Raw genomic sequence first — 26,580 nt, 5'->3', positions numbered from 1 at the left:
GATGGATTGTGATGAGTTGTATGAGCCCCTAATAAAATGTTTTTTTAAAAAGTCTTAAACAGCAAGATCAGTTTTGTAGGGTAGATAAGGTTTCTCAGTGAAATCCTCTTAGCATATCCCTGTTAATCTTTATGATTAAACAGGCACATTGTCAGAGTGGGGGAACAATTCTCAACATAACTTTCCTAACCTTTTCCTGACCAATTCAGTTTTCTATTTTCTGAAAATTTCTTCCTCTTAAGCCCCCATGTTCATAGTGTATAGTTTCAGAACATCCCTCAAAATTACCCCTTTGAAATCCAAAAAATACAGTTGTCATAAATGTCTGTGCTGATATACATGTCTTGAACTTAACTGATCCAATAAATCCCCTCAGATATTACTGTTTTTATTGGGAAGAAAATTTTAAGAAAACTTTTGAGACTAATACTTAACACACAGGTATTAGTCTCAAAAGTTTTCTTAAATTTTTCTTCCCAATAAAAACAGTAATATCTGAGGGGATTTATTGGATCAGTTAAGTTCAAGACATCTCCATAAAAAATGGTATCTTGATATATAGCAATAGTTTTAGTTCTAAGTCTTCTGAGGTATTTGTAAACTGTAACAAATGGTTCTGGGAAAATGGATATCTATCTACTTGCAGAAAAATTAAGCAAAACCCTTACCTCATTCATTTCATGTACAAGATTAAATTTAAGGTGAATCACAGACCTTGAGATAAAACCGCAAACTATTATGGTCATCATTGGGGAGATTGGGAGAAACCTAAAAACCTTGCCACAGGGATTAAATAGGCTCCCAGAAATAAGGAAGGGCACACACACACACACACACACACACACACACAGACAAAGCAGAGATTGACAAGTGGGATAGGTTAAAGATAAAACACCTGTGTGCATTGAAAGGCTTCACCAAGAGAGTACTAAGAGAGCACACAAACTGGGAAAGGGTTCTTAGCCATGACATGTCAGACAAAGGGCTTATTGCTAAAATCTACAATATCCTGCTAGCCTTAAGTGTAAGATATGAAAAACAAATAATAATAATAATAATAATAATAATAATAATACTATGTCATTTAGTAAGGGTCCACAAGGGTGGTAGAGTGGGGTAGAGAGGGAATGAAGATGAGCTTATACCAGGCCTCAAGTAGAAAGAAAATATTTTGAAAATGATGATGGCAACATCTGTACAAGTTCACTTGATATAACTGGTTTACGAATTCTTATAGTATCTGTAAGGGCCCCCAATAAAATGATTATTAAAAATCTCAGAAATTTAAAACAAGTCCACAAGAGGCAAAATAGGATCTTTAGTCTATACCACCAGAATTTCCAGATTTGACATATTGAACACTAAAAACCTACCGAGCTGTGGACGACCTCAAGGCCCTCATTCACCGGGAAGCAAAAGGTTGTTAAAAAGACAGGCAAGAAAGAAAAGATCAAAGTAAATGTCAGACTGAAATTTCTTCCTTATAGTAGAGTAGTTAAGGCAGAGAGAAACAACGGTGAAGTCAAGAGTTAAAGAGGAAATTTCAAAGGGCAGCTTGAGTAAAATAGTAGGGTATTCTAATGAAATGTGCAAAGACCTAGAGTTAGAAACCAAAAAGGATGAAAGAAATCCTCCTGTTGCAATACTGAAAGATTATACTGGAACGATATTGAATGATGCTGAAAGTATCCAACAATGATGGAAGGAACACACGGAATCACAGTACCAGGAAGTCAATATCCACCCATTTCAAGAAGTAGTATGCGAGCAATAACCGGTGATACTTAAGGGAGAAGTTCTAGCTACATTGAAAATATTATCTAAAAATAAGGCTTCAGAAATTGATGGAAGACCAATGGAAATTTTTCAACCAGCGGATGAAGCACTGAAAGTGTTCATTCCTTTATGCCAAGAGTTGGGGTGGCAGCTACTTGGCCGATTGCCTGGAAGAGATCCATATTTGTACCCATTCAAAAGAAAGGTGACCCAACAGAATATGGAAATTATAGAACACTCTCACTGATATCACATGCAAGCAAAATCTTTCTAAAGAGTATCCAACAATGGTTGCAGCAGTACATTGTCAGGAAGCTCCCAGAGGGTTAAGCCAGACTCTGAAGAGGTCATAGAACAAAGAATGCCATTGCTGTCACCAGATGGATCATGGCTTAAGCAGAGAATACCAGAAAGGTGTTTATTTTTATTTTATTGACTATGCTAAAGCATTTGACCGTGTGAATTGTAAACTATGGATAGCCTTGAGAAGAATGGGAATCCAGTGCACATCACTGTGCTTCTGTAGCGCCTATTCCCGAATCGAGAGGCAGTGTGCAAACAGAACAAGACACTACAACATGGTTTAAAATCAGGAAAAGTGTGCAACAGGGTTATATTGTCTCATACTTATTCAATCCAGATGCTGAGCTAATAATCCAAGACACTGGGTTACATGAAGTTTCGTGAAGGTGGCATCAGAATAGGAACAAGGCTTATTAACAAGCTGAGTTATGCAGATGATACTGTTTGCTGAAAGTAAGCACGACTTAAAGCATTTATTGATGAAGATCAAGAATTGCAGCCTTCAGTATGGATTACAACTCAATGTAAAGAAGACCTAAATCCTCACAACTGGTAACATCATGATAAATGGAGAGAAGGCTGAACTATCTAAATATTTTGTTTTGCTAGATCCACAAGCAGTGATCAGAGAAGCAGCAGTTGATATTAAAGGGCATATGGCATTTGGTAAATTTTCTGCACACGACCTCTCTCAATTATGCAGGTATAGCAAAAATGTTCCCTTAAGCAGGAGGGTGACTGTATTGGACAGGGTTCTCTAGAGAGACAAACCAGATTGCTAGTAATTATATATATTTATAAAGATTATAAAGATTTATAAAGATAGATATATAATTCAAGAAATAAACCGTTAAATAATATACAGATATATAATACAAGAAATTAACAGTTAAATTATAAAGCAGTGAGACACTAGCAGTCCTTCACGTTTTTGAGAGCTGCCAGTTACTAGTCCCCTTCTGTAGAGAGATCTGGGCTATATATACCCAGGCAGCAAACTGCAGGGCAGGTCCCCAACTGTCATCAACTGTTGGTCCCCAGCTCCAGAGATGAACATTCCAATCGTGTGGGCTTAAAGGGACCTCAACTTACAGCAACACAGTCCACAGGCTAGGCATCCCACAGGTAGTGTACCCCTTTAAACTGAGGCACAGAACAAGCAAGCCATTTAGCCCTCTGCCCTTCAGTTAATCCTACTTGTGTTTATCGGCCAGGCTGGCACAATAAACTATAGCAGTGACTGTGACTCAATCCATGTTATTTTCAATTTCCTTGTATACATATGACTGTTGGACATTGAATAAACCAGACGAAAGAAGCATCTATGCATTGGAATGGTGGTGATGGCAAAGAATTTTAGAATGAAATGGACTTCCAAAGAACAACAAATCTATCTTTGGAGAAATATAGTCAGAATGCTCCTTAGAAGCAAGGGTGATGTGAGACTTCTCATATAGAAGACCAGTGGTAAAGTAGAGGGCAGTGAAAAAGAGGAAGGTCCTCGACATGAGGCATCCAGTGACTGCAACAATGGACTCACACTTAAGAACAATTGTGAAGATGGTACCGTTATTCTTGAAAATTCCAAAGATGGCTTGGAAAGGGCTAGGAGAAGGAACACACACATACACACACACACACACAGTAGTTGGGTCCTTCATTAAGACAGTCTGACCTCCTCTTTTTAAAAAGGTCTGTGGTTCTGTGAACTGTCTCAAGTATGGAAGTTTTGGAATTGGTTGAGACGCCATTATTCTGGTGAGTCAAGTTACTTGGCTGTTGAGTTGGTCTGGAGTTTTTCCACTTCCATGTTAACCCTGAAACAGGTAAGAATTCTAGAAAGCTTCAGGTGCTCATATGGAACTTGTACATGAATCCAGGGGTGGCTGGGTGAACAGGAAAGCACCTTGGTTTAAAACAAGGAAAGGTGGGTGTCAGGGTTATATCCTCTTATCATGCTTATTCAGTCTGTACGCTGAGAAAAATCATCAGAAAAGCTGGTTTATATGAAGAATGTGAGACCATGATTGGAGGAAGGCACATGAAAACCTGCGATATGAATGTGGCACAGCCTTACTTAAAGCCTTTGCGGATGAATATCAGGATCGCAGCCTTCAGGAATGGATTTTAACTCAATGTCAAGACACCAATCCTCACAACTGGATCAATAGGTAGCATCATAAAAAATGGAGAAACGTTTGAAACTGTCAACGACTTCGTCTTGCTTGGATCCACAATCAATGCTCATGGAAGGATCGGTGAAGGGATCAAGAGACTAACTGTCGCATTAGGTAGATTTGCTGCCCAAGGGCTCTTTAGAGTATTGAAAAGGACACAACCCGACTGGAGTCATGGTATTTTCCATTGTCTCATATGCATGTGAAAGGTGGACATTGAATTAAGAAGACTGAAGAAGAATTTGAATTGCATTTGAATTGTGGTGCTGGAGATGACTAAGGACGTTACTATGACCTATGACCACTGAAAGTACAAAGAGGCCTGTGTTGGAAGTAGTAAGGCCAGAGTGCTCCTTAGAGGCAAGGACGTGTGACTTTTTTGTACATACTTTAGACATGTTAACAGGAGAGACCAGTCCCTGAAGAAAGACATTATGTTTGGTCAAGTAGAGGGGCAGCGACAAGAGGAACTTCTCAAGGAGATGGATTGACCCTGTGGCTGAAGCCATAATCTCAAGCATAGAACCACTGGTCAGGATGGTGCAAAAGGGGCTGTCTGTCCTCCTTGTACGTGACTCGATGACACACAACAACAACAATTAATTTGATGCATATTTTTAACTCTCTGAGCCTGCCCCATTCACACGATCTTTGCTATGTTTGAGCCCATATTTGTGAATGGATCTCTTTGAAGGTCATTTTGTCCCTAAGCCTCTACTTCACCAAGGATTTCTCCAGGGATAGACCATCTTGATAGAATTTCCAAAGGACATATAATTCATCTGATTGCAAGTATTATTAAAATATTTAAAAATTAGTTCATTCTTTTAAATATTATCTATACTTTAAATATCATTTGTGAAAATAGGTATGAGCCATTGTATATTTCATTAGACTCACTAGGAAAATTCTGATAGGTAAATATTTGATGCTTGCTTGACGTTTTCTATTTACTGATCATCTCCACAACCAAAATATTATATTGTGTTTATCCTATGTATGTTTCCCTAGAAGTTTCCAGATAAATCTTAAAATATTCTCACAGCTGACATGGTCATTTCTTTTAAATTTCTTTCTGTGGTACATTTATATTAGGATTACTAAATGTTCTTTTCTTCAGTTTTAATCATTGGGAATTTATTATTATTTATTCTATTTTTCTTCTTCTAAGGATTACCTGGAATGCCTGGGCGATGTTAATGAGGGTGCATAAAATTACTAAGAAAAGGCTTGTGAATTAAATTCACCCAGAAACCTCTTGAAAGAATGGGCTGGCAATCTACTTACAAAAGCCCACTGCCATGGAAACTCTTTGAACACAATTACCCTCTGCAAACCATGGAGTTGCCATGAGTCAGTGTCAATTCAAAAGTGATAGGTAGAGTTTTTAAACACCATGTACCTGCATATACACACATACATCTGCATTTACATATATGCAAATCTATGCACTCAATATGCTATGCACAATGTATTCTATTTTACTCTTGTGTGAATTCCATCTGTTCTTGCTTCATTCTTCTGTTACTGGTTTATTATTTCTTCTTTTGAACATCATTCTCAAGCAGTACTTATAGAGTTGAATTTCAAAATTATATCATATGAGTATACTACCTGCTCTTCTATTTTTACTTTTGATATCTTTTAGCACTCAGTCATAATTTTACATTTTATTTTTGCATACACCTTTTTAGCTATTTATTAAATAAATGCTCATTCATTTTTCAAGTGAATGAGTATACCTTTCATTGTGACAGGATTATCTGTTTTTCTTCCTTCCTTCTCTCTTCCCTCTATAGCTTCCCATGTCTCAACTCTTCTCTCCCTTTATCCACCCCTTTCTCTCTCCTTCTTCCATTCTCTTTTTCTCTTTATTTTAGAAAATCCCTTTTTGTTGTTCCAAGATATTTACTTCCTCTGATAGGCACTTTCAATTTTCTAAACTTCTTTGTATCTTTTTTCCCAAACAATGAATCATTCATTATTGTATTATCAACACATTTTATGGTTACAATCACTTTACAGCATCTGCTAGTACGCCCAGTACCTGTTGTGAGAAGATTGCTCGATAAGGTTTTTTATAATGATAGCCTTTCATTTTTCTTCATTCTTCTGCTATAGGTATAGATGACAATGAATGGTCTTGCTCCCACCTTCAGGAAAAAATTATGTACATTCTGAACTGTGGTTTTCATCTTTGAATTCTAGGAGGCCAGTCATTTTTCAATATATTAATTTGGATGTACATACAATTTCTGATATTTCAAGATTCATCTTGGAGATTTTCCTTAGTCCACATTATAATTCTCAAGGGAATTGTGCATGTGAGTTGTGGCTTCTATGTGTAATTTAAATTATATCCATATGCATACTTACACTTACAATCCACTTAATATAAAATCCTATATTTTAACCCCAGGTTTTGAAACTTTCCTATTTTAATATTTTGTAAAATTAATTCGGGATTTACTAATACATGTTTTCTTTTTCACAGTATTTCTTTTTCATAACCCTTCAAAATATTTATATCAGATATTTTAAAATAAACCAACATTAATATATTAAAATCAATATTAATATATATTGCTATTTTTAATATTTAGGAAAATATGTATAGATACCAAATCAGAATAAATACCGTCACCAAATATCATGGTACATTGTTTTGATCCATTCATGCATCTTCCATTCAGGCAGATCCATGTATTCTCACATCGATGTCCATTCTGTACATACAAGTCTTCCTGACATTCTGAAGACGTTCCATTGCAATATTCAGTGAGATCACAGTCATCTACAGAGGCCCTGCACACTTCTCCTTTTGCCTTAAACTGATGAGGTAAAGCAAATGACACTGAATAACGCAGGTTGTGAAACTCTAAGTAGGACAAGATTGGTAACTTTTCTAAAGGTGGATTATATATAAATGAAAGAAGTCTTACTTGGCAGTTACTACAGCAGTCTCCTCTTCCACATACGGAAGTATCAGTCAGAGTACATCTTTGAGGATTGCAGCAAATCCCTAGCCCATCAGCACACGACTGAAAGACAAATGATGTACTGGGAAATCCTTTCAAGTTTGTATTTACTTTAGATACATACATTTAAGTGAGAAAGATATATTCTATAATATGCAAACAGATGCTCAACTTCCATGTTTAATATCTTAAGAACCAAAATTCATTATTCACTCACTGATTAAAAAAAGGTAATGTACACTGTTTGCTATGCCAAGCATTCTTAACATTCTTAAACTCGAGTAAATATAGCTATATATCTGGCTATGTCAGTAGTAGGATTTTCTGAAATCCTGAAGTCTATTACAGCCAAGACATTTAAGAGACAGATACACTGTTTAAACTGAACAAGAACTATCTCTGATGTCAGCTTTATGTGAAATAACATATTGGCACATAAAGTCAAGGATACTACCTGTGGTTATGGTATTCTAGTAAATTCTACTAAAGCGTGCACACACACACACACACACACAGGAACACTATGTGGGACCACAAGGTCAACCATCACTCTAGGTAAATTTGAGAAATTTAAAGAGGATTGGTTGCCTAGAATATTTCAGAAGGTAAAAGAGAATTGGTTACCTAGAGTACTTGAAACATAGCAATCAGTATATATATATCAACACATTGAAAAATGTAACTAATATCACTGAAAATTCTGTGTCGAAATTGCTAAATGCAATATAATTTAATGTATTATCTTTTAAGAAACACGACAAGATATTATTTTCACACGAATACAAAGATATAAAACAATATCTCTAAGTAAATGACATAAAATATGGAGAAGGTATGGATCAAAATTTCCAATAAAGCAAATCATTACTACTTGATTCTTTTTAATGTACCCTATTTTAGCAAGTCCATACTTTCTCTGGTATGTTGGAGGCTTACTTCATTTTTGATTAATTATCAAGAGTAGGGAGATAATACTATTTCTGATCAAGAATGAAAATTTCACTTTTAGTTGCATTTTATTATTTTATGCTTTATGGTATAATTCATCTATATACAATAAATATGTTTTAAGTTATTTTAGTATGAGGGCTAAAAAGATAACATAAAAATTAAGGTCATTTGGGGAAAAATTAAGAACACTGAAAAGGCTATATATTCACATACATGTACACAAATATATATCTTAACCTTTTTCAAATTCCAAGGACTTTGGAAAGGGTTTACTGTGGAAAATATATAAACAAATTACACAAAAGTTATATAGAAAAATATATCAAGGTAATGGTAATAAGTAGGACTTGCAAAATAAATATCTGAAAATTTCACTTCAAAGCAAAAATCTGTAATAAGAGGCACAAACATGTATTAAGTAATGATTAAAGGGACAATTGAAAAAGAAGACATAACTATGAAAATATTTATGTACACATGAAATACTCAGATTAATCAAACTCTTAAAGAGAGAAATAGATATTACAATAAGAGTAGGAGATAGCAATACAGTACTCACAAAGAGGACAGAATTGTAAAGAAGTTCTATAAAGACATAGAAGAACTAAAGAACACAATCAATCAACTTGATGTTTTAGACATACATAGAACACTCCACCTAATGGCAACTCAGTATACATCCAGTTCACATGGAACAATCTCCGGATTAGACCATATATTAGCCCACAAAACAAGCCCTAATAAAAATATAAAATTTGAAATCCCTAATAAAAATTTGAAATATTACAAACTAAAAAGAATAAATATTACAATTCCTTCCTCAGATCACAGATCACCATGCTATGAAATTAAAATCATCAAGAGGATGATCAAAGGGGAAAAATGAAATGCATAAAAATTGAACAAAGCCCTTTTTAAAAACTACTGGGATAACTGAAGAAAAATGAAATGAACATTGAGAAGTCCTTGAATTAAATGAGAATTTAACAACAGCATACCAAAATCTTTAGGGTACAGCAAAATCATTACTTAGCGGGAAATTCATAACAATAAATGCAGACATAAAACAATAAACAAGAAAAAAAATCAACATCTTGACCCCAAATTTTCAACAATTAAAACAAGAGCAGCAAAATAAACTTTCGGCCACCAGAAGTAAATACACAATAACGATGAGAGCTGAAATACATGAGTCATTGAACAGAAAAACAATATTAAAAAATCAACAAGAAGTTGGTTCTTTGAAATGATTCAGAAAGTCGACAAACCAATAGCAAAATTGAACAAAAGAAAATATCATGAATAAGAAATTAATAGGGAGAATCACAACAGAAGCAACTAAGATAAAAATGATAACACAATGCTTTGGAGGACTGTACGCCAACAAATGTGAAAGCTTAGGGAATGCCTGAAAAGATGGCCTCCAGACAGGAGCAGCCTCTGGAACCCCTGCTGCTCCTGGTGAGAATTCAATAGTAGGGGACCTGTGCCCTGGGAGAGAGGGTACAGACCTGAAACCTTTGAGTTCCAAGTTGGATGTTGTTTTTTTTGAAAACTCCACTTCCCCCTTGAGAATCCAGTCTGGCAAAACAGCGAGTCTTTCTGGCTTCCTTTTCCCAGCAACTGCCAGGCACGCAAGGCTCTGCTTATGCTGACCTCCTCCTGGTCAGAAGCCCCTTCCCATTTTGTGCTCTCTGACTCCTGCCTCACTGTCCAAGGAAGCCCTGTGTGGATGGCGGATTGCATGACGTGGATCTGAATTTCCTCACAATACACGGCCTCCCCCCCCCCCTCAAATATGCGGCTCTCCTCGCCTCTTTTCTCCCAGAGAAGCTCACCTTCTTGTAGGAACTTAGTGTCTACACCAACCAATGAGCTCTAGGTGGGCCTAGAAACAAACAGCAGCCAAACCAGGGACTCTAGGTTATAGGGACACTTTCATCTGCCTCCTGCACTCTCCCCTAGATTATATAGTGCGTTGGTAAGTGACCCTAGAACTCATCAGGACACTCCTTCTGAAAGCGCAGCACCATGGGGTGACATTGCTTAAGCAGACACACCCACCACTCCTTTCTTGAGGCCAGAATTCACAAGCTTCTCATACACATGCTCCTTGGGGATCCAGCTTCCCCCCAAGTCAGGAGAAGGCTTTCGGGTCCTGACCTCCACATTCTACTTATTTTGCTGTAAATGAATCTGTGGTTCAATGCATACTGTAAACCTCTCACACAGATATGTGACTACAACACTCTCATCACTATTGCACAAGAGTAGGTGGGCCAAACACTTAGCATGTACTTTTTCCCCAAAGAAAAATAGGAAACCAAGCCCTGCCCTAGAGTGTCCCCTCTGAGGGATTCTGAGTATTTCCAGTGGGCACATTGAGGGAGTGGCCCCTGGGCTGGGAAATAAGGATTCTGAGATCTTTGTGGCCCTAACTCAAAGCAGACACATACCTTGATTCTTGTGTACTGCAGCCTTTCACAATTCTTCTATTTTTTAATGGCCTGATCACTGTAGACTTTAGAACCTCAGGAGGTCCAAAGACTGGAATGTACATATGTAAATATATTGATATGAGTGTGGGGAAACATCTATGTGCATATATTTATAGGTTTAGTATTAAGGCAGCAGATGGACATTGGGCCCCCACTCAAGCACTTACTCAATACAAGAACACTTTGTTCTATTAAATTGGCATTCCAGGATGCACACCTTCCCGACACGATTGCTGATGAAAAATGTGTCCATAAGCTAATGTGGTGAAGAAAGCTAGTGGTGCCCGGCTATCAAAATATATAGCATCTGGGGTCTTAGAGACTTAAAAATAAATAAGCGGCCATCTAGCTGAGAAGCATCAAAGCACACATAGGAGAAGCACACCAGCCTGTGTGACCACAAGGTGCAGAAAGGACCACTTATCAGACATGAAAGAACTAAAAATCATATCAATGGGTGCCCACCTCCCTGATATGATCAATGAAGACAAACGTGTGCATAAGCAAATGTGGTGAAGAAAGCGAATGGTGCCCAGCTATCAAAAGATATAGTGTCTGGGATCTTAAAGACTTTAAGATAATCAAGTGGCCATCTAGCTCAGAAGCAACAAAGCCCACATGGAAGAAACACACCAGCCTGTGTGACCACGAGGTGCCAAAGGGATCTGGTATCAAGCATCAAGGAGCAAAAACATCATATCATTGAAAATGTGGGTGAGTTCAGAGTGGAGACTCAAAGCCCAGTGGTAGCCAACCGGACACCCCTTACTGAAGGGTTGTGGGGAGGAGATGAACCAGTCAGGGTACAGGGTAGCAATGATGAAACATATAACTTTCTTCTACTTTACAAATCTGGCCAGACCAGAGGATGTACATAGGTATAGATAGCAATTGGAAACACAGGGAATCCAGGACAGATGACTCCTTCAAGAGCAGTGGTGAGAGTGGTGATGCCTGGAGAGTGGAGAGAATGTGGGGTAGAAAGGGGGAATGGATTACAAGAATCTACGTACAGCATCCTCCCTAGGGGAGGGACAGCAGAGAAGGTGGTGGGGAGAGACATCGGACAGTATAATATATGAAAAAATAATAATAAGTTATGAATTATGAAGGGTTCATGAGGTAGAGGGAGTGGGCAGAGAAGGGGAAAATGAGCAGCAGATATTAAGGGCTCAAGTAAAAGGCAAATGTTTTGAGAATGATGATGGCAACAAATGTACATATGTTCTTGACACACTGGATGTATGTATGGATTGTGATAAGAATTGTATGAGCCTCCAATAAAATGATTTTTTTAAAACAAAAAAAATAAAACCTAAGGACACACTCAGATTCCACTGAGAGCAGATGGGAAAGCTAAGCCCACCATAGTTCTGTTTCTAAGGCTACAATAGGGCACGAGCCCCATTCTGAGGGAAGAAACCAACCGAGACACAGACGAGTGATCTTCAATCAAGAGGTCTAGGACTTTCAGCTCTAGAACTAGTTACACACACAAAAAGGCATATGACTTTGTCTCGTTTGCCACTCAGCTTAGCCTTACTTCTTTAATTTGACTGCTTCTCTTGTGCTGAAGTTCATGTGTATCGAGTACTGTCTGACCTGTGCACTAGGTTATATTCTCCACCTACCTTACCCACTACTACCTTATGACCCCATTCCCTTTCCCAATGAGAAACACTTTCACATAAATCAACATGCACTAACGCAGCTCTTAAAATCCCTTTTCAGTTTATTAAATATTATTCTATTTAGCCAGATCACCTCCTATTAATATCACTTAAACCCTGCCCTCTTGCTCCCATCCACACTCTTACTAAACACCCAACTCTATCACTCTTGCCCCAACGTACAATTTTCAGCCCCTATTAAATCTCTCTACTGTAACCCACAGAGCCAACTCCGCCCCTACGTAACCCAGAGCCTACACCGCTACACTGCTATGCCGGGCAAGCAACAGTCAACAGCAATAATGAACAAAAGTCTGATAAACAAAGCTAACAATTGAAGATCATACCAATCCAATGAAATACACAGAAAAAGAAGCTCTGGATATAGCAGAAAGAGAATACAAGAGGATGACATTTAGGACAATATAAGAGATAAAGGGATTTTAATATTTTCTTTCAAATTGGGGTTTATCTCTGTTGTATTTTGTTATTATTGGTAGCCTTCCTGATTTTCTGTTATACATCATTCTATGCTTTTTGCTATAGAGGCCCAGGATGGGTGAATCTATATAGACATAACTAGAGTGAAGGTTCCTGGGGGATAGAGAAGGGGAGTTTGGGAGTAACAGGAAGCTAATGACAAGAACTACAAGAAGGAAGACAATGTTCTGAGGCTGGTTGTGTTGGTGACTGTGCAACACATCTTAGTGTGTTTAACTATTGACTTGGATGATATCTGGATTATATCCTAATCAAATAGTTAAGAAACTAAAAGCAAACCTATAAAAATGAATACATTTCTATAACTTCACTATTTGCCTAAATTAATATACATTGATGTAGAACATCTCAATGTATAATTTGCATAAGAATAAATATATCATGTCATTAAAAAAGCCCTGCCCCCTAAAAAAATTCCAGGCCCAATGGCTTCACTGGAGAAATCTACCAAGCATTCAAAAACGAATTGACGCAAATTTTACACTATTCCACAATACAGAAAGAATGACAAACTCTTGAATTCAGTTTCTGAAGTAAACATAGCCCTGCTACCCAAACCAAGCAAAGACCATACTGGAATAGAAAACTACAGACTGATATGACCCATGAACATAGAGGAAAAATTACTCAACAAACCGTGGCCAATAGAACCTGATCAATGTAAAAAATAATGATAATATTTCATAATCAAGTTGGATTCATACTATGTATGTAAAGAAGGTTGAACATTAGAAAAATAATTATAACAGTTAAAAATAAATTTAAAAAGAAAAAAAATTAATGTAATCCACGATTTAAATAAAACAAAGAAAAGCAACTACACAATCATAACAAATAATACAGGAAAGGCATTTGACAAAATCTAACAGGCATATTTAATTAAAAAACTCTTAGTAAAATAAAACATGTTACACAAAATTAATTGAGGATTTCATTAATCTTAATGTAATTCATAGCAAGGAACTTACTATGGCATGCCGAATACGCCACATTTCCAGACAATTCTGTTTAAGAAATGCTGCTGCTATTGCCTTTCCCATAGATTTCCAGAGGGGAAAGTTAGGTCATAATGGCTTAGAGCTCAATTACCTGACACATAAGAGCTTAACTTTGTTCAAATGATTTTTTTTACTTTTTTTTTTAAATTTTAACAATTTATTAGGGGCTCATACAATTCTTATCACAGTTCATACATATACATACATCAATTGTATAAAGCACATCTGTACAGTCTTTGCCCTAATCATTTTTTTCTCCTCTTTTCTTTTTTTACATTTTATGAGGGACTCATACAACTCTTATCACCATCCATACATATACATACATCAATTGTATAAAGCACATCCATACATTCCCTGCCCCAATCATTCTCAAGGCATTTGCTCTCCACTTAAGCCCCTTGCATCAGGTCCTCTTTTTTTTCCCCTCCCTCCCCTTTCCCCCCTCCCTGTTCAAATGATTTTTAATGGAAATCTGTATTTCTTTATGGAACAACCAACAACTAACAAACTGAAACTTGTTACAGTAATTTTGTGAAATGCACTTTACCAACCTTCATATCTAGAACACATTTCATGTTTGGGAAGGTACACACAAATGGTTTGGGCCATTGCAGTAGGGAACACTAAACGCATTCATGTTTTCTGATTATTTTAATGTCCATACCACTCACTATAACACTGTTTATCTTCATTGGATTCCCTTCCTTTCTGCACCTTCCATCTCCCTTCAAATACAGCTATGTAACTTCTATGCATAGAGACTCTGGATCTGCAGGGTTATGTGTGGTCCCAAACATTCTTTCTGAAATGTAGACCTGAATTAAACCAGTCAAAGCCACATATAAATCTCATATACTTATATGTCCTTTGTGAAAAATGTATGTCTATTTTTCCCAAATAACTGATAATTCTCACTTAAAAATAAATACTTGGGACTAATAAATATACTTAGATGATAAATCCAGTTAAAAATATTTATGTAATCATGGAAATTACCTATACAAACAATTTATAAATCATTGTGTCATATATCAATATATAAATTCATTAGTTTGTTATAATATTTTTGTTACAATAAGCTTTCCTAAATCCTTCACAAAATATAGCATTTGCTAAATTAAGAATAACACCACTGTAAAAGTATAATATTTAATTAACATTTATACAATTCTGAGATGTCATATTCCTCCAATTACCTCCGCAGACCCACAGTCACATTGCTCGCCTTCTTCTATTTCTCCATTTCCACAAGTCGCAGTCTTGTAGGATGGATCAAAACGTGGATGATTTTGAAGACACTGGGATGTAGGCTTTGAAAAAAAACGTGCAAAATCTTCCATGCTGCAGTTACTAAAGCTCTTCACACCACTGGAATGACTGAAAATATGCCAGACTTAAAATTTTTGGTAAGAATTCTTTCTATAAACTGCCTACCCATAGAACAGATTGACTTGAAAATATCCCATAACAGAAGAAATGTTCACTTATAGGGTCAAATTTGGAGGCTATGAGAAGTTTACTCTAAAATAATGTATAATAAAATGTACCCTGGTTACATAATGGGCTGATAACCTCAAAGTTTGACATTCATAAACCCCAGACATTCTGCAGGAACATCATGAGGCTGCCTGCTCCTGTAGAGATTGACAGCTACAAAAACTCTAAGCCAACAGTTCTCAACCTGTGGGTCGTGACCCCTGGGGGGAGGGGCAGAATGACCCTTTCACAGAGTCGCCAATTTACAAGAGTAGCAGAAAGACAGTTATGAGGCAGCAATGAAAATAGCTTTTGGTTGGGGGCCCCCACAACATAAGGAACTGTATGAAAGGGTCGCGGCATAAGGAAGGTTGAGAACCACTGCCCGCTGCGTGTTCCACTCAGTTCTCTAGGGTGACTAATTTGGAATTGACCCCCTGGCACTGGGTTTTGGGGGTTCATTGGTGTCAACAGTTGAATTTGGTAGCTAATGAAAAACTTGGAGCTGAAAATCTACCCAGAACTGGTTCGGAAGAAAAGTTTGGAGACCTACTTCGAAAACCACGTCCCCGAGAACTCAAAGGATCACAGTTCTACTCTGCCACATGGGCTGCCCCTGAGTTGGAGATGACTCATCCACTGGTTAGTGGAAGTAAATGACTGTGTATTGTCATGAAAACGTCCACTGGTTTGTGGTAGCACTCCTCTATTTTAACTACGATCTTAGAAACTCTTCCATCCTCACTTTATTTGTTGCTACTGTTTTTCTTTTCTCACCTCTAAATAGTGTAATCTATGTGACTTTAAAAATATATATTGGGTTTTCCTTTTCTTGATCGAAAGCTGTTCACAGGCAACCATTTATACTTCTGTGTTATTAAATAATCAATATCCTTGTAGCCCAGAGACTTCTCTAATTTGGATTTTTCATCTATATTCCAGGCTCCCGAATCCATACTTTAACTCAATATTTCTTCTTGAGCTGATCTCATAGGCAATTTAAGTTAAAATTCCCTAAAACCTTATTTTCCTTCCCATAAAGGCTTACCGTTAAGAAGCATACTATTAGTATCTTCAAATGCAAATGCCACAGGCAGTCAAAATATGTGTGCTAAGATCCTGGCTCTGCCATTTCCTGGTTGTGTTTAAACTTGTGAAATGTATTTGAACTGTATTGCCTCTGTTTCTGCTTATGTGATAAAAGATAAATCTATTGATTATCTCATAGAGAAAGTAGAAATAATAAAGTACAATGTAAGCACTAAAATAATGTCTTCCATAGTCTGTACCATTTATAATTTACAATGCAGTAAGTAGGAACCTTCTGAGTCCTTGTGGTGCTAAAGGCTAAGCATTGGACCGCTAATTACAAAGCGGCAGGTGAGGCTGTCCGAGACTATAAAGATCTGCAGCCTCAGAAACCAGAACGAGCACTTATATTCTGTCCTAAAGAGTCATTATGAGTCAGAATCAACTTTATGGTATTTTGATGGCTCTGGTTGCCCAAGTAGCCCAGTGACACAGCACTCACTCAGGAGAGAAAGATGCTCTGTCCTATAGGGTCGTTATGAGTCAGAGTCAACATGATGGCGGTAGGTTTGGTCTGGGTTTGTTTAATGATCCTGGAGAAGAATCTTGATGTAATCTGGTATTTCTCATGAACCTTACAATTATCAAAATTTTTGTCAAATCACTGAGGCTCAAGCAGCGGGACAATTTCAGGATGGCACAGAACGGGGCCGTGTTTCGTGCTGTTGTGCATAAGGTCTCAATGGGTTGGAGCCATGAGAAAGACATCATGCTTGGTGGAGTGGTTTCACCCACAGGGTCAAACATAAGAACAATTGTGAAGATGTCACAAGACCTGACACTACTTCCATTGTTGTAAATGGGTCGCTATGAGTCAAAACAACAACAAAAAATTTCTACTTATGCTATTAGAAAGTATAAATAGCACTATTCTAATATATGATGAAGTAAAATATTTCCTATGGCTCTTTTATCTATAGTCCATGTACATTTCACCCAGTCATTGGGTGGGAGCATGTAAATAAGGTGTAAAGGATTCTAATTTGGGATTGGTCTATTTTGCTATTCCATCAGGTATAAAATAACATCTCAGAAACAGACAGAGAATCTCAAGAATGAAGAGCCACCAGCAGTGTATATGCAAGATAGCTGCCTGGAGTGGTAGAGGCAATAGAGGTACCAGAAGCGGCAGCCTGGTGACTTATGAGACAGAACTAAAGCACCTACTGAGACCATGAGACAGAGCCAGTCATGGGCTTCCCAGCCCAAGGTAGGAATAAAACTGAGTGCCTTTGGTAAAAACTTCTTTCAAATGGGGTTACCTTTCAGCATTTGTTAATGCTAAGGAACTTTGTAATACTTGCCTAAGCAGGGCAAAAGCCAAGAGAGAAGCCACTCCTTCTCAGCTGAGAGGTTTGCCAATATGGCTGAGAGAAGAGCTGCAAACCAAATGACCACATCCTTACGATGTGGTGGCCTTCACTTGTGTCAACTCTGTGATCATGAGTGTGGTCTCTGAGTGCTCCATTGCCCTTGTAAAGAAATCACAGGAGGGGATGGGTTTTCTTTTGCTCTGCTGTAGCCAGAAGAGGTCAGACGTGGCCTCCATGCCTTTCTCCAAATACTATGAAATATGAGAAGATGCCTATTCAAGAAATTTAACAGGCCCCAAGGGGGAGAGACTGAAAAATAAAAGTCGCCATGACGTATGTTAATGAAACTTTCAAAAACAAAAGGCAAAAAAATCCAGAGAACAATTTGGAGAAAACAAAATGAGACCTAAAAAAGGAGAACCGATATAACTTCACCACATATTTAGTCTCATTCATTCTGAAAATACACAAATCACAACAAAGCTATTGTGTTTCAGAAACAGAGTCATGAGGCTATGGGCTCATGCTCAACTCAACAAGGTCCTAATCGCCCAGTGGAAGTTGCCACAGATGCCAAGGTGTCTGTATCGAGAATCTCTTATTCATATGTGTCAGAGATTCCCTAATTTTAATTTAATCTAACAGGAATATTTTTAGTTTTACTACATCTTAGTAGTCTAAAGCATTTAAGAACAGTACATTATACCTGGACTCATTTTATTTCATCTCCTCCCAAGGCCTTCTCTGTTCTCATCAGATAATTTGTTTCAATTCCACAATAGTTTCCCAAAGATTATTTTTTCTATAACCTCTTTTGGGGTATCTCTATTTCACAATAAGTATTCTCTTTCAAATTGCAATTTGAAATAAGAAACTTGAATGATTAAAATCTTGTCCCTTGACCAGCCCTCTGATACACATTGAGATTGATCTGGTTTTCAACATTTTCTGTGTTTTGGTTGTTGTTTTCAAATTGGAGTTTGCCTTTGTTCTATTTTGTTATTGTGGCTAACCTTTTGAATTTTTGTTGTATCGTTTTCTGTTCTGGGTATATGAAACCCAGTATAGATGAACCTATAGAGACAACAAATAGAATGAGAGTTTCTGGGTGGGGAAGGGTACAGTAGAGGAGGGGAGCAGTAAAAGCTAGCTGATATCAGGAGCTCAAAAAAAGAAAATGCTTTGAAATTGTACAATACTACTTGATGTGATTGAACTATGGGATGATATGATATCTGTAATAGCTCTCAATAAAATGGTTTTGTAAAAAAAGATTATGTAAATAAATGAATAATAAATTTATTGTAAGTATTCTTCGGAAATGGCTGTGCAAACGGACTCCTGCTGGATGTAGAAAATAGGGCATCTGGAAGAACAGCGGGAGCTCCAGAACTGGCCATCGGAAAAGTAAAGAGTGGAAGTAATTATTTACACCCTGCGTCTAGTACTTGACTTAAATCATGTTTTCCCTAAACCCCTTCCTTCAATCCTACTTCTGTAAAATCTGATGGCATAAGCTAAGGGTAATCAATGATCAAGAATAGCTCAAATAAGATGACTAGATTTTTGAAGCACAATAAGGTGACTGAAAAAGATCTCTGCCAAGACTTCAGGGTGGATCAGACCAGAATAAAAATAACTTATGTAGATACACCTCTGCTAATAAATCATTCTTGCATACTAATCATAAGTATATACTTGGCCTATCAAAACATGCACTGACTTTCAATAATATGTAAATAAGCATCGTTTAAAGGTATAGCTTGATTACATATTGGAAAGCAAGTGTGACTTGTATTGACAACAGATACTGAGATAGACATGAGCACTGGAATATATATTTTGATCCAGGAGTCACTGGTCACAGCTTCTACTTTGCCTTTATTAAATATTTTAACAAATAGGCTAGTTCAAATTAAATGAAGACAAACTATCTTTATAAAAACTGCGCTTATAACGAATCTAAAAGTCAAACGTCTTACATTGCTTCTGGACTCATTATGCAGACAGCTCCCGGGCACTGACATTTGCTCTTGTCGTCATAAGAGATCCCCATACTCAGGCTCAGAAGTTGAACCATAATAACTGCAAGTGACTCCAAACTTATGGTTTTGGGGTGCTGAAAATAAAGCACATACACTAGTACACATTTACCTGGAGAAGAACATGATTATCTTAAAAATTCAATAAGAGAATGCAATAGAGGAACCTAATACAATAATCTATCTTAAGAAATAAAATCTGAAAATGTACTGAAATCTAAAATAGCAGTTCTCAACCTGTTGGTCTGACTACTTTGGGGGTGGAACGGTCCTTTCACACGGTTCGCCTGATTCATAACAATAACAAAACGACAGTGATGAAGTAGCAGCGAAAATAATTTTATGGTTGGGCGGGGGGTCACCATAACATGAAGAACTGCATTAAAGAGTCGTGGCATTAGGAAGGTTGAGAACCACTGATCTAAAGGATGATTATTTTATATTAGATGAAGGAAAAAAATAACCAGTGTAGATGGTTAAATGTATCTTGTTGTTGTTATTAGGCGCCCTTTAGTCCATTCCATCTCATGGTGACCCCTTGAAAAGTAGAATGAAACTGGAGGGATGGTGTTAAATTACCATGACAAAAATATTTCAAGATCAACTTTAAATTGAAATGCTATCTTTGGTAAGATAATTTCTTTATGTATATAAGGAAATCCAGTCAGTAGCCCTCACTCACTTATGCGAAGAAGCTACCTGGCCAACTGACAGGAAGAGATACAGATCGTTTCTATTTCAAAGAAAAGTAATTCTACATAATTCAGAAACCATTGAGTAATATTAATATTAAAATCACATGCAAGTAAAATTGTGCTGATGGTCATTCAACAACAGTGACAACAGTATATTGATATTGACAGGGAACTTCCAGAAGTTCAAACAAGATTCATAAGAGGGCATAGAATGAGGAATATTCTTTCTAATATCAGATGGATCTTAGCTGAAAGCAGAGTATACATAAAGATATTTGCGTGTTCTATTGACTGTTCAAAAGCATTAGACTATGTGGATCACAACAAACTATGGATACCATTGTGCAGAAAGTGAATTCCAGATCATGTCAATTGTTCTCATGCGGAACCTGTACATGAATCAAGTGACAGTCTTTCAGCAGACAAATGGACTCCTGCATGGTTTAAAATTGTGAGAGGCATGTTTCAGGGCTTTATCCTCCACCATACTTATTCAATCTTCAGGCTGAGCAAATAATCCCCAAATCTCAGCAATATAGAAATGAATGCTATATCAGGATTGAATATAGGTTTATTAACAACAGCAATAACACAACCTTGCTTACTGACAGTGAAGAAGACTTGAAGCACTTGCTGATGAAGCTCAAAGACTGCAGCCTTCAATATGAACTAAAATTCAATGTAAAGAAAACAAAAATCCTCATAACTGGACCAATTAAACATAATAAATTGAGACGCAATCGAAGTTTTCAAGGGCTTCATTTTGCTTGAGTCCACAGTCTATGTTCATGGAGGCAGTTGTCATGAAATCAAAGGACCCACTGCATTGAGTGAATCTATAAGGTCTAAGATGTGCCTGACACACATCACGAATGCATGTGCAAGTGGGATTCTGAATAATGAAGACTGAAAGAGAATTGTTGTCTTCGAATCCTGCTGTTTGGAAAGAATATTGGAAGAACCATGGACTTTCACAGGAACAGACAAATCTACCTTGGAAGTAGCCTAGCTAGAAGATGCCTTAGACAAGAGGGTGTCGAGACTTCATCTTTGGGAATGTAATCAGGAGAGGCCAGTCCCTGGAAAAGGACATCATGCTTGGTAAATTGGAAGGGCAGTGAAAAAGAAGGCCTTCAAGAAGATGGACAAGTGCGATGACTGCATGGGCTTGGGCAGTGTTTAGTTCTGTTGAAGATGGGGTCACTATGAATCAGAACCAACTGGGCGACAGTTAACAACAGGTAGAGCTCACAAGCTGTCTAGGTTATATAAAACCCGAGTTTCTATACTCTCTGACTTGCTTTGATTCAGTCCAATAGGAAGGAGATGGTAGTGGAAAAGTGAGAGCAAATTTGTGTATTACCATAACCCCAGGGAGATATGGATTGGACTGTAGCTTCTTTGTGAGACCATCAATTCAGGACTCTAGCCTCTCTGCAAGTCCTGAGTGGCCATCAAATCACAACTTTCCCTTCTGTACAGTGATGAAGTAATAACAAAATAATTTTATGTTTGGGGGGGTCACCACAACATGAGGAACTATATGAAAGGGTCACGGCATTAAGAAGATTGAGAACCACTGCCTTATATGGTTCAGAATATTTTTACTGCACATTTTATATTTGAAAGGAACCCAGATGGTTCAAGTGGTTTGGAAATAGACACTTTCCTAAAAGTTGCCAGTTAAAACTGACCAAGCACATGTGAAGGTGAAACTCAAATTCACTGGCAATGAGCAACTCCAACTTGTAGCAGCCATGTAGGATGTAGCGGACTGCCCAGTGAGTCCCCCAGAATGTTGCTCTTTAAGGGAGGAGAAACCTTGTCTTCTCCCCAGAAGGAGAAATGCCTGTCCAATAAAGAAGAAAGGTCTGACGACTTCCCAAAGAAAATCCTTATGGAGCGTTTCCACTTTTAGTATAAGGAGTTGCCAGGAATTGTGGGTTAACTAAAAACATATAGCTACTTTTATATTTTTCACTGTTGATATAGTTTATATGTTCCTTTTTAATTTATCATCTATATGCCATTTTCCATTCTATATGCCCCTTCTTCCCCTTTCTATATGCCCTTTCCCACATCTTGTGTATTAGATCCCCTACACTGGGGGGGGGGGTGTTGTGTGTTGCTGGAAGCTCTGTCACTGGCATTTCAGATGACATCAGGGTCACCAAAGTGAAGTTTCAGCCGATCTTCCAGATTAAGTACAGAAAACTAAGAATGGACCAACTTCCCAGTTTAGAAGAAGTAGCCACTATAAACCTTATGCATAGCTCAGAAATATTATCAGATAGTGAAGTCCTAATAAATGGAAGCCGAATATTGCCAGAAGATGGGCCCTTCTGGTTGGAGTGTATTTGACATGTGAGTAAGAAGGAGCTGAATCTTTTGGGGTCTTAAAAGCTTGAAGATAAACAAGCAGCCATCTAGCTGAGAAGCAACATAGCCCAGATGGAAGAAGCACACACCAGCCTGTATGATCACAAGGTGGTGATGGGATCAGGTATCAAAGACCCAGAACAAAAAATCATATCATTGTGAATGAGTGGAAGTGCGAAGTAGAGACCCAAAGCCTATTTGTAGACAATTGGACATCCCGTTACAGAAGGGTCACAGGAAGAGAAGAATCAGTCAGGGTGCCATATAGCACCAATGAAACACACAACTTTCCTCTAGTTCTTTAATTCTTCCACCCCCCACTATCATGACCACAATTCTACCTTACAAATCTGTCTACACCAGAGCATGTACACTGGTACAGATAAGAGTTAAAAATACAGGGAATCCAGGACAGATAAACTCCCCAGGACCATTAATGAGAGTAGTGATCCCAGGAGAGTAAGAGGAAGGTGGGGGGAGAAGGAGGAACTGATCGCAATGACCTAATATAACCCCCTCCCAGGGGGATGTACAACAGAAAAGTGGGTGAAATGAGATAGAAGTCAGTGTATGACATGAAAAAAATGTAAATTATCAAGAGTCCATCAGGGAGGGAGGGGGGGAAGGAGGAAAATGAGGAGCTGATACCAAGGGCTCAAGTAGAAAGCGAATGTTTTGAAAATGATGATGGAAACTATGTACAAATGTGCTTGACACAATGGATGTATGTGTGGATTGTGATAAGAGTTGGAAGGGGCCCCAATAAAATGATTTTTTTAAAATCTGCTAGTGAACAGAACAGAATCTAGGAAAAATGGAAGTCTTCAAAATCAAAATAAAATCCAGAAATATCAATATTCCAGGCATTAGTAAGCTGAAATACACTGGGATTGTCCATTCTGAATCAGAAAATCAAATTACCTACTATGCTGGGAATAAATCATGAAGAATGGTGTGGCATTCATTGTCAAAAGGAACATCACAAAATCAATCATGAAGTACAATGTTGACTGCGATAGGTTTATATATCTCCCCCTTCAAGGAAATCCAATCAATATAACTATTATTCAAATGTATGCACCAACCACAAAAGCTAGTGGTGAATAATTGACAAATTATACCAACGACTTCAGTATGAAATGATCAAACATGCAACCAAGATGAATTAATAATTATTGATGATTGCAATGCAAAAGTTGGAAACAAAGAGAAAGAAATAGTAATTGGAAAATACATAGTTGGTAGTAGAAATAAAGCTGGAAATTGCACGATAACTTGTTCATTGCTGTACCTTTTAAGTAACAAAAAAATGCCTACAAACATAGACTTATCCAGATTTCTTATACAGAAATCAAATTGACTACATTTGTGGGAAGAGACAATGGAAGATTGTAAGGGCAAAATACTAAATGGCACAGAAAACATCAAAGGAAAGTGGAGGAATCCCCAGAGTCACTATACCATAAGGAACTAGTCAACATTAAACCAGTTTAATAGGTAGCTCATGAACATGGATCAATGGTGCTGAAGGAAGGATTTCAAACTGAACTAAAAATATTACAAAAACACAAAGCTGCTGGAATTTATCGAACACCTAGTCGTTTCAATATTATTGAAATGTTTCAACAATCTGAAGAAGTACTGGAAGCACTCACTTGTCTATGCCAGTATATTTGGAAGACAGTTAGCCACTGGTTGAACGAGATACATATTAGTACCCATTCCATGTGAATGTGACCCAAGAGAATATGGAAATTATAGAACAGTATCACTGATGTCATAAATAAGGAAATTTGCTGACGATCTCTTAACAATGACTGCAGCAGTACTTTGAAAGGGAGCCAGAAGTTCAGGCTGGGCTCAGAAGAGGACATGAAACACAAGACAACATTGCTGATGTCGGATGACTCTTGCCTAAAAGAAGAGAGTACCAGCGAGATGGTGATTTGTATTTTATTGGCATGCCAAGGCATTCACTTGTGGGGATCATAAGAAACTATTGATCGCCTTGTGAAGACTGGACATCCCATAATACTTCATTCTACTCATGTGGAATTTGTACATGAATCAAGATGTACTTGTACAAACAGAACAGGGGATAGATATTACATGGTTTAAAATCAGGAAAGGTTTACATAAGGGTTGTTGCCTCTCACCATACTTCTTCAATCTGTGTGCTAAGTAAATAGTTAAAGAAGCATTTTATATGAAGAAGAATGGGATATTCTGATTCTTATTAACCAAAAATCTGCAGAGAACCCAACTGTGCTTGCTGAAAGTGTGGAGAATTTAAACACTTCTTGATGCAGGTCAGATTGCATCACAACTCAGTGTGCATCACAAGTCAGTGTAGAGTCTCCAAATCCTCACAGCTAGATCAGTAAGTATCATGATGATAAATGGGATACAAGACTGAAGTTTTCAAGGATTTCAGCTTTCCTAGAGCCACAATCAATGTTCCTGGAAGCCACAGTCAGGAGATAAAACTAAGCATTTCACTGGGTAAATATATCTTCACAAAACCTTTAAAAAGTGTTGACAATGAAGGAGTTTGCATTGAGGACTAAGGTGTGCCCCTCTTAAGTCAGGGAATTGTCAGTTTCCTTCTATGCACCTGAAAACTGGATGCTGAATAAGGAAGACTGAAAAAGAATCTATGCCTTTGAATCATTATTCCAGAGAAGAACATTGAAAGTTCCACGACTGCTAAACAAACCCATAACTCCGACTTGGGACAAAGCCAGCCAGATGCTCGTGGAAGCACGGGTGGTGAGACTTCGTCTCATGTCCTTTGGACATAATCTCAGAGATGAGCACCCACAGAAGTAATCATGCCACATAAAGTAGAGGGACAGTGACAAAAGGAAGTCCCCCAAATTGATGGGCAAGCTAGCCAATGGCCTCAAAGATGAAAAACAGCCGTGGCACGCATGGCTCAAGACGGCACAGGGTTTTGTCCGTTGTACACAGTGCTGCTGTGAGTCGGAGCCTGCTCGATGGCACCTAACAACAGAAGAAAGCGATGTGTTGAGCCTATGAGGGGAAAATCATAAGTGATTTTGTGTTTTGAATTTATAAAGAACTTATGTTTCCATGGTTAGCAAGGGGAAAGATCTCTAGCTTCATAATGCAAAGAAATACAATATTTGGAAATAATAAACTATCATCTATTAATATATATATATCCTTCTCTCGAAATCTTTGCCTAGCACGTTACACCATACCATAAGGACACTTCCTCCATAGCTTCTGTCACACATCTTCCCTTGGAAGGTTGCACCAATATAATTTATGTGTTCTCTATAACTTAAGTAGAAAAAAAGAAAGGGAAAGAAAAATCAGAATCATCAAAGTTTTTAAACCAAGCACAATTACAACAGAATATCCCAAGATGATTTAAGAAACTGCATATTTATAGTAATATAAAATATAATTCCACATAATAATAATATAGGCAAAGAATAGGGAGTGAAAGAAATGCTGTTTCTTTTGAAATGCTATAATAGATTTAAAAAATAAAATCAGGAAGTATGCTTTCATAAGAACCTTGAAACAATGAAGATTAATTTTCTGTATATTGTTACAGTTAAATATATAAATTCAAAATGATAATAAAAGCCTTTAAAATTAGAAACCTATGGAAATGCAGATGATAAATCAATAGATGGCCCCTATCTGTTAAATTATCTCTGTAATCATGTAGCATTATCCAGCCAGAACTTTATGAATGT

At 37.5% G+C, this 26,580-nt stretch overlaps 1 protein-coding gene across 1 annotated transcript in view; it reads right to left on the bottom strand.

The window, feature by feature from the left end:
* Positions 1-26,580, bottom strand: part of LOC142455486 (disintegrin and metalloproteinase domain-containing protein 2-like) — a 115,042-nt gene that overhangs the window by 28,552 nt on the left and 59,910 nt on the right. The window contains exons 9-13 of the mRNA XM_075557218.1: positions 26,074-26,155; positions 19,716-19,852; positions 15,052-15,232; positions 7,199-7,297; positions 6,895-7,087 (exon numbers count right to left, since the gene is read on the bottom strand). Coding sequence (XP_075413333.1) covers positions 6,895-7,087; positions 7,199-7,297; positions 15,052-15,232; positions 19,716-19,852; positions 26,074-26,155 — 692 coding nt within the window. The remainder of the gene's footprint in view (positions 1-6,894; positions 7,088-7,198; positions 7,298-15,051; positions 15,233-19,715; positions 19,853-26,073; positions 26,156-26,580) is intronic.

This window comes from Tenrec ecaudatus, chromosome 8 (assembly GCF_050624435.1).
Source record: "Tenrec ecaudatus isolate mTenEca1 chromosome 8, mTenEca1.hap1, whole genome shotgun sequence".
Classification (NCBI taxonomy): Eukaryota; Metazoa; Chordata; class Mammalia; order Afrosoricida; family Tenrecidae; genus Tenrec; species Tenrec ecaudatus.
Note: the sequence above shows the minus strand (reverse complement) of the source record. Positions and strands in the feature narration are given on the sequence as shown.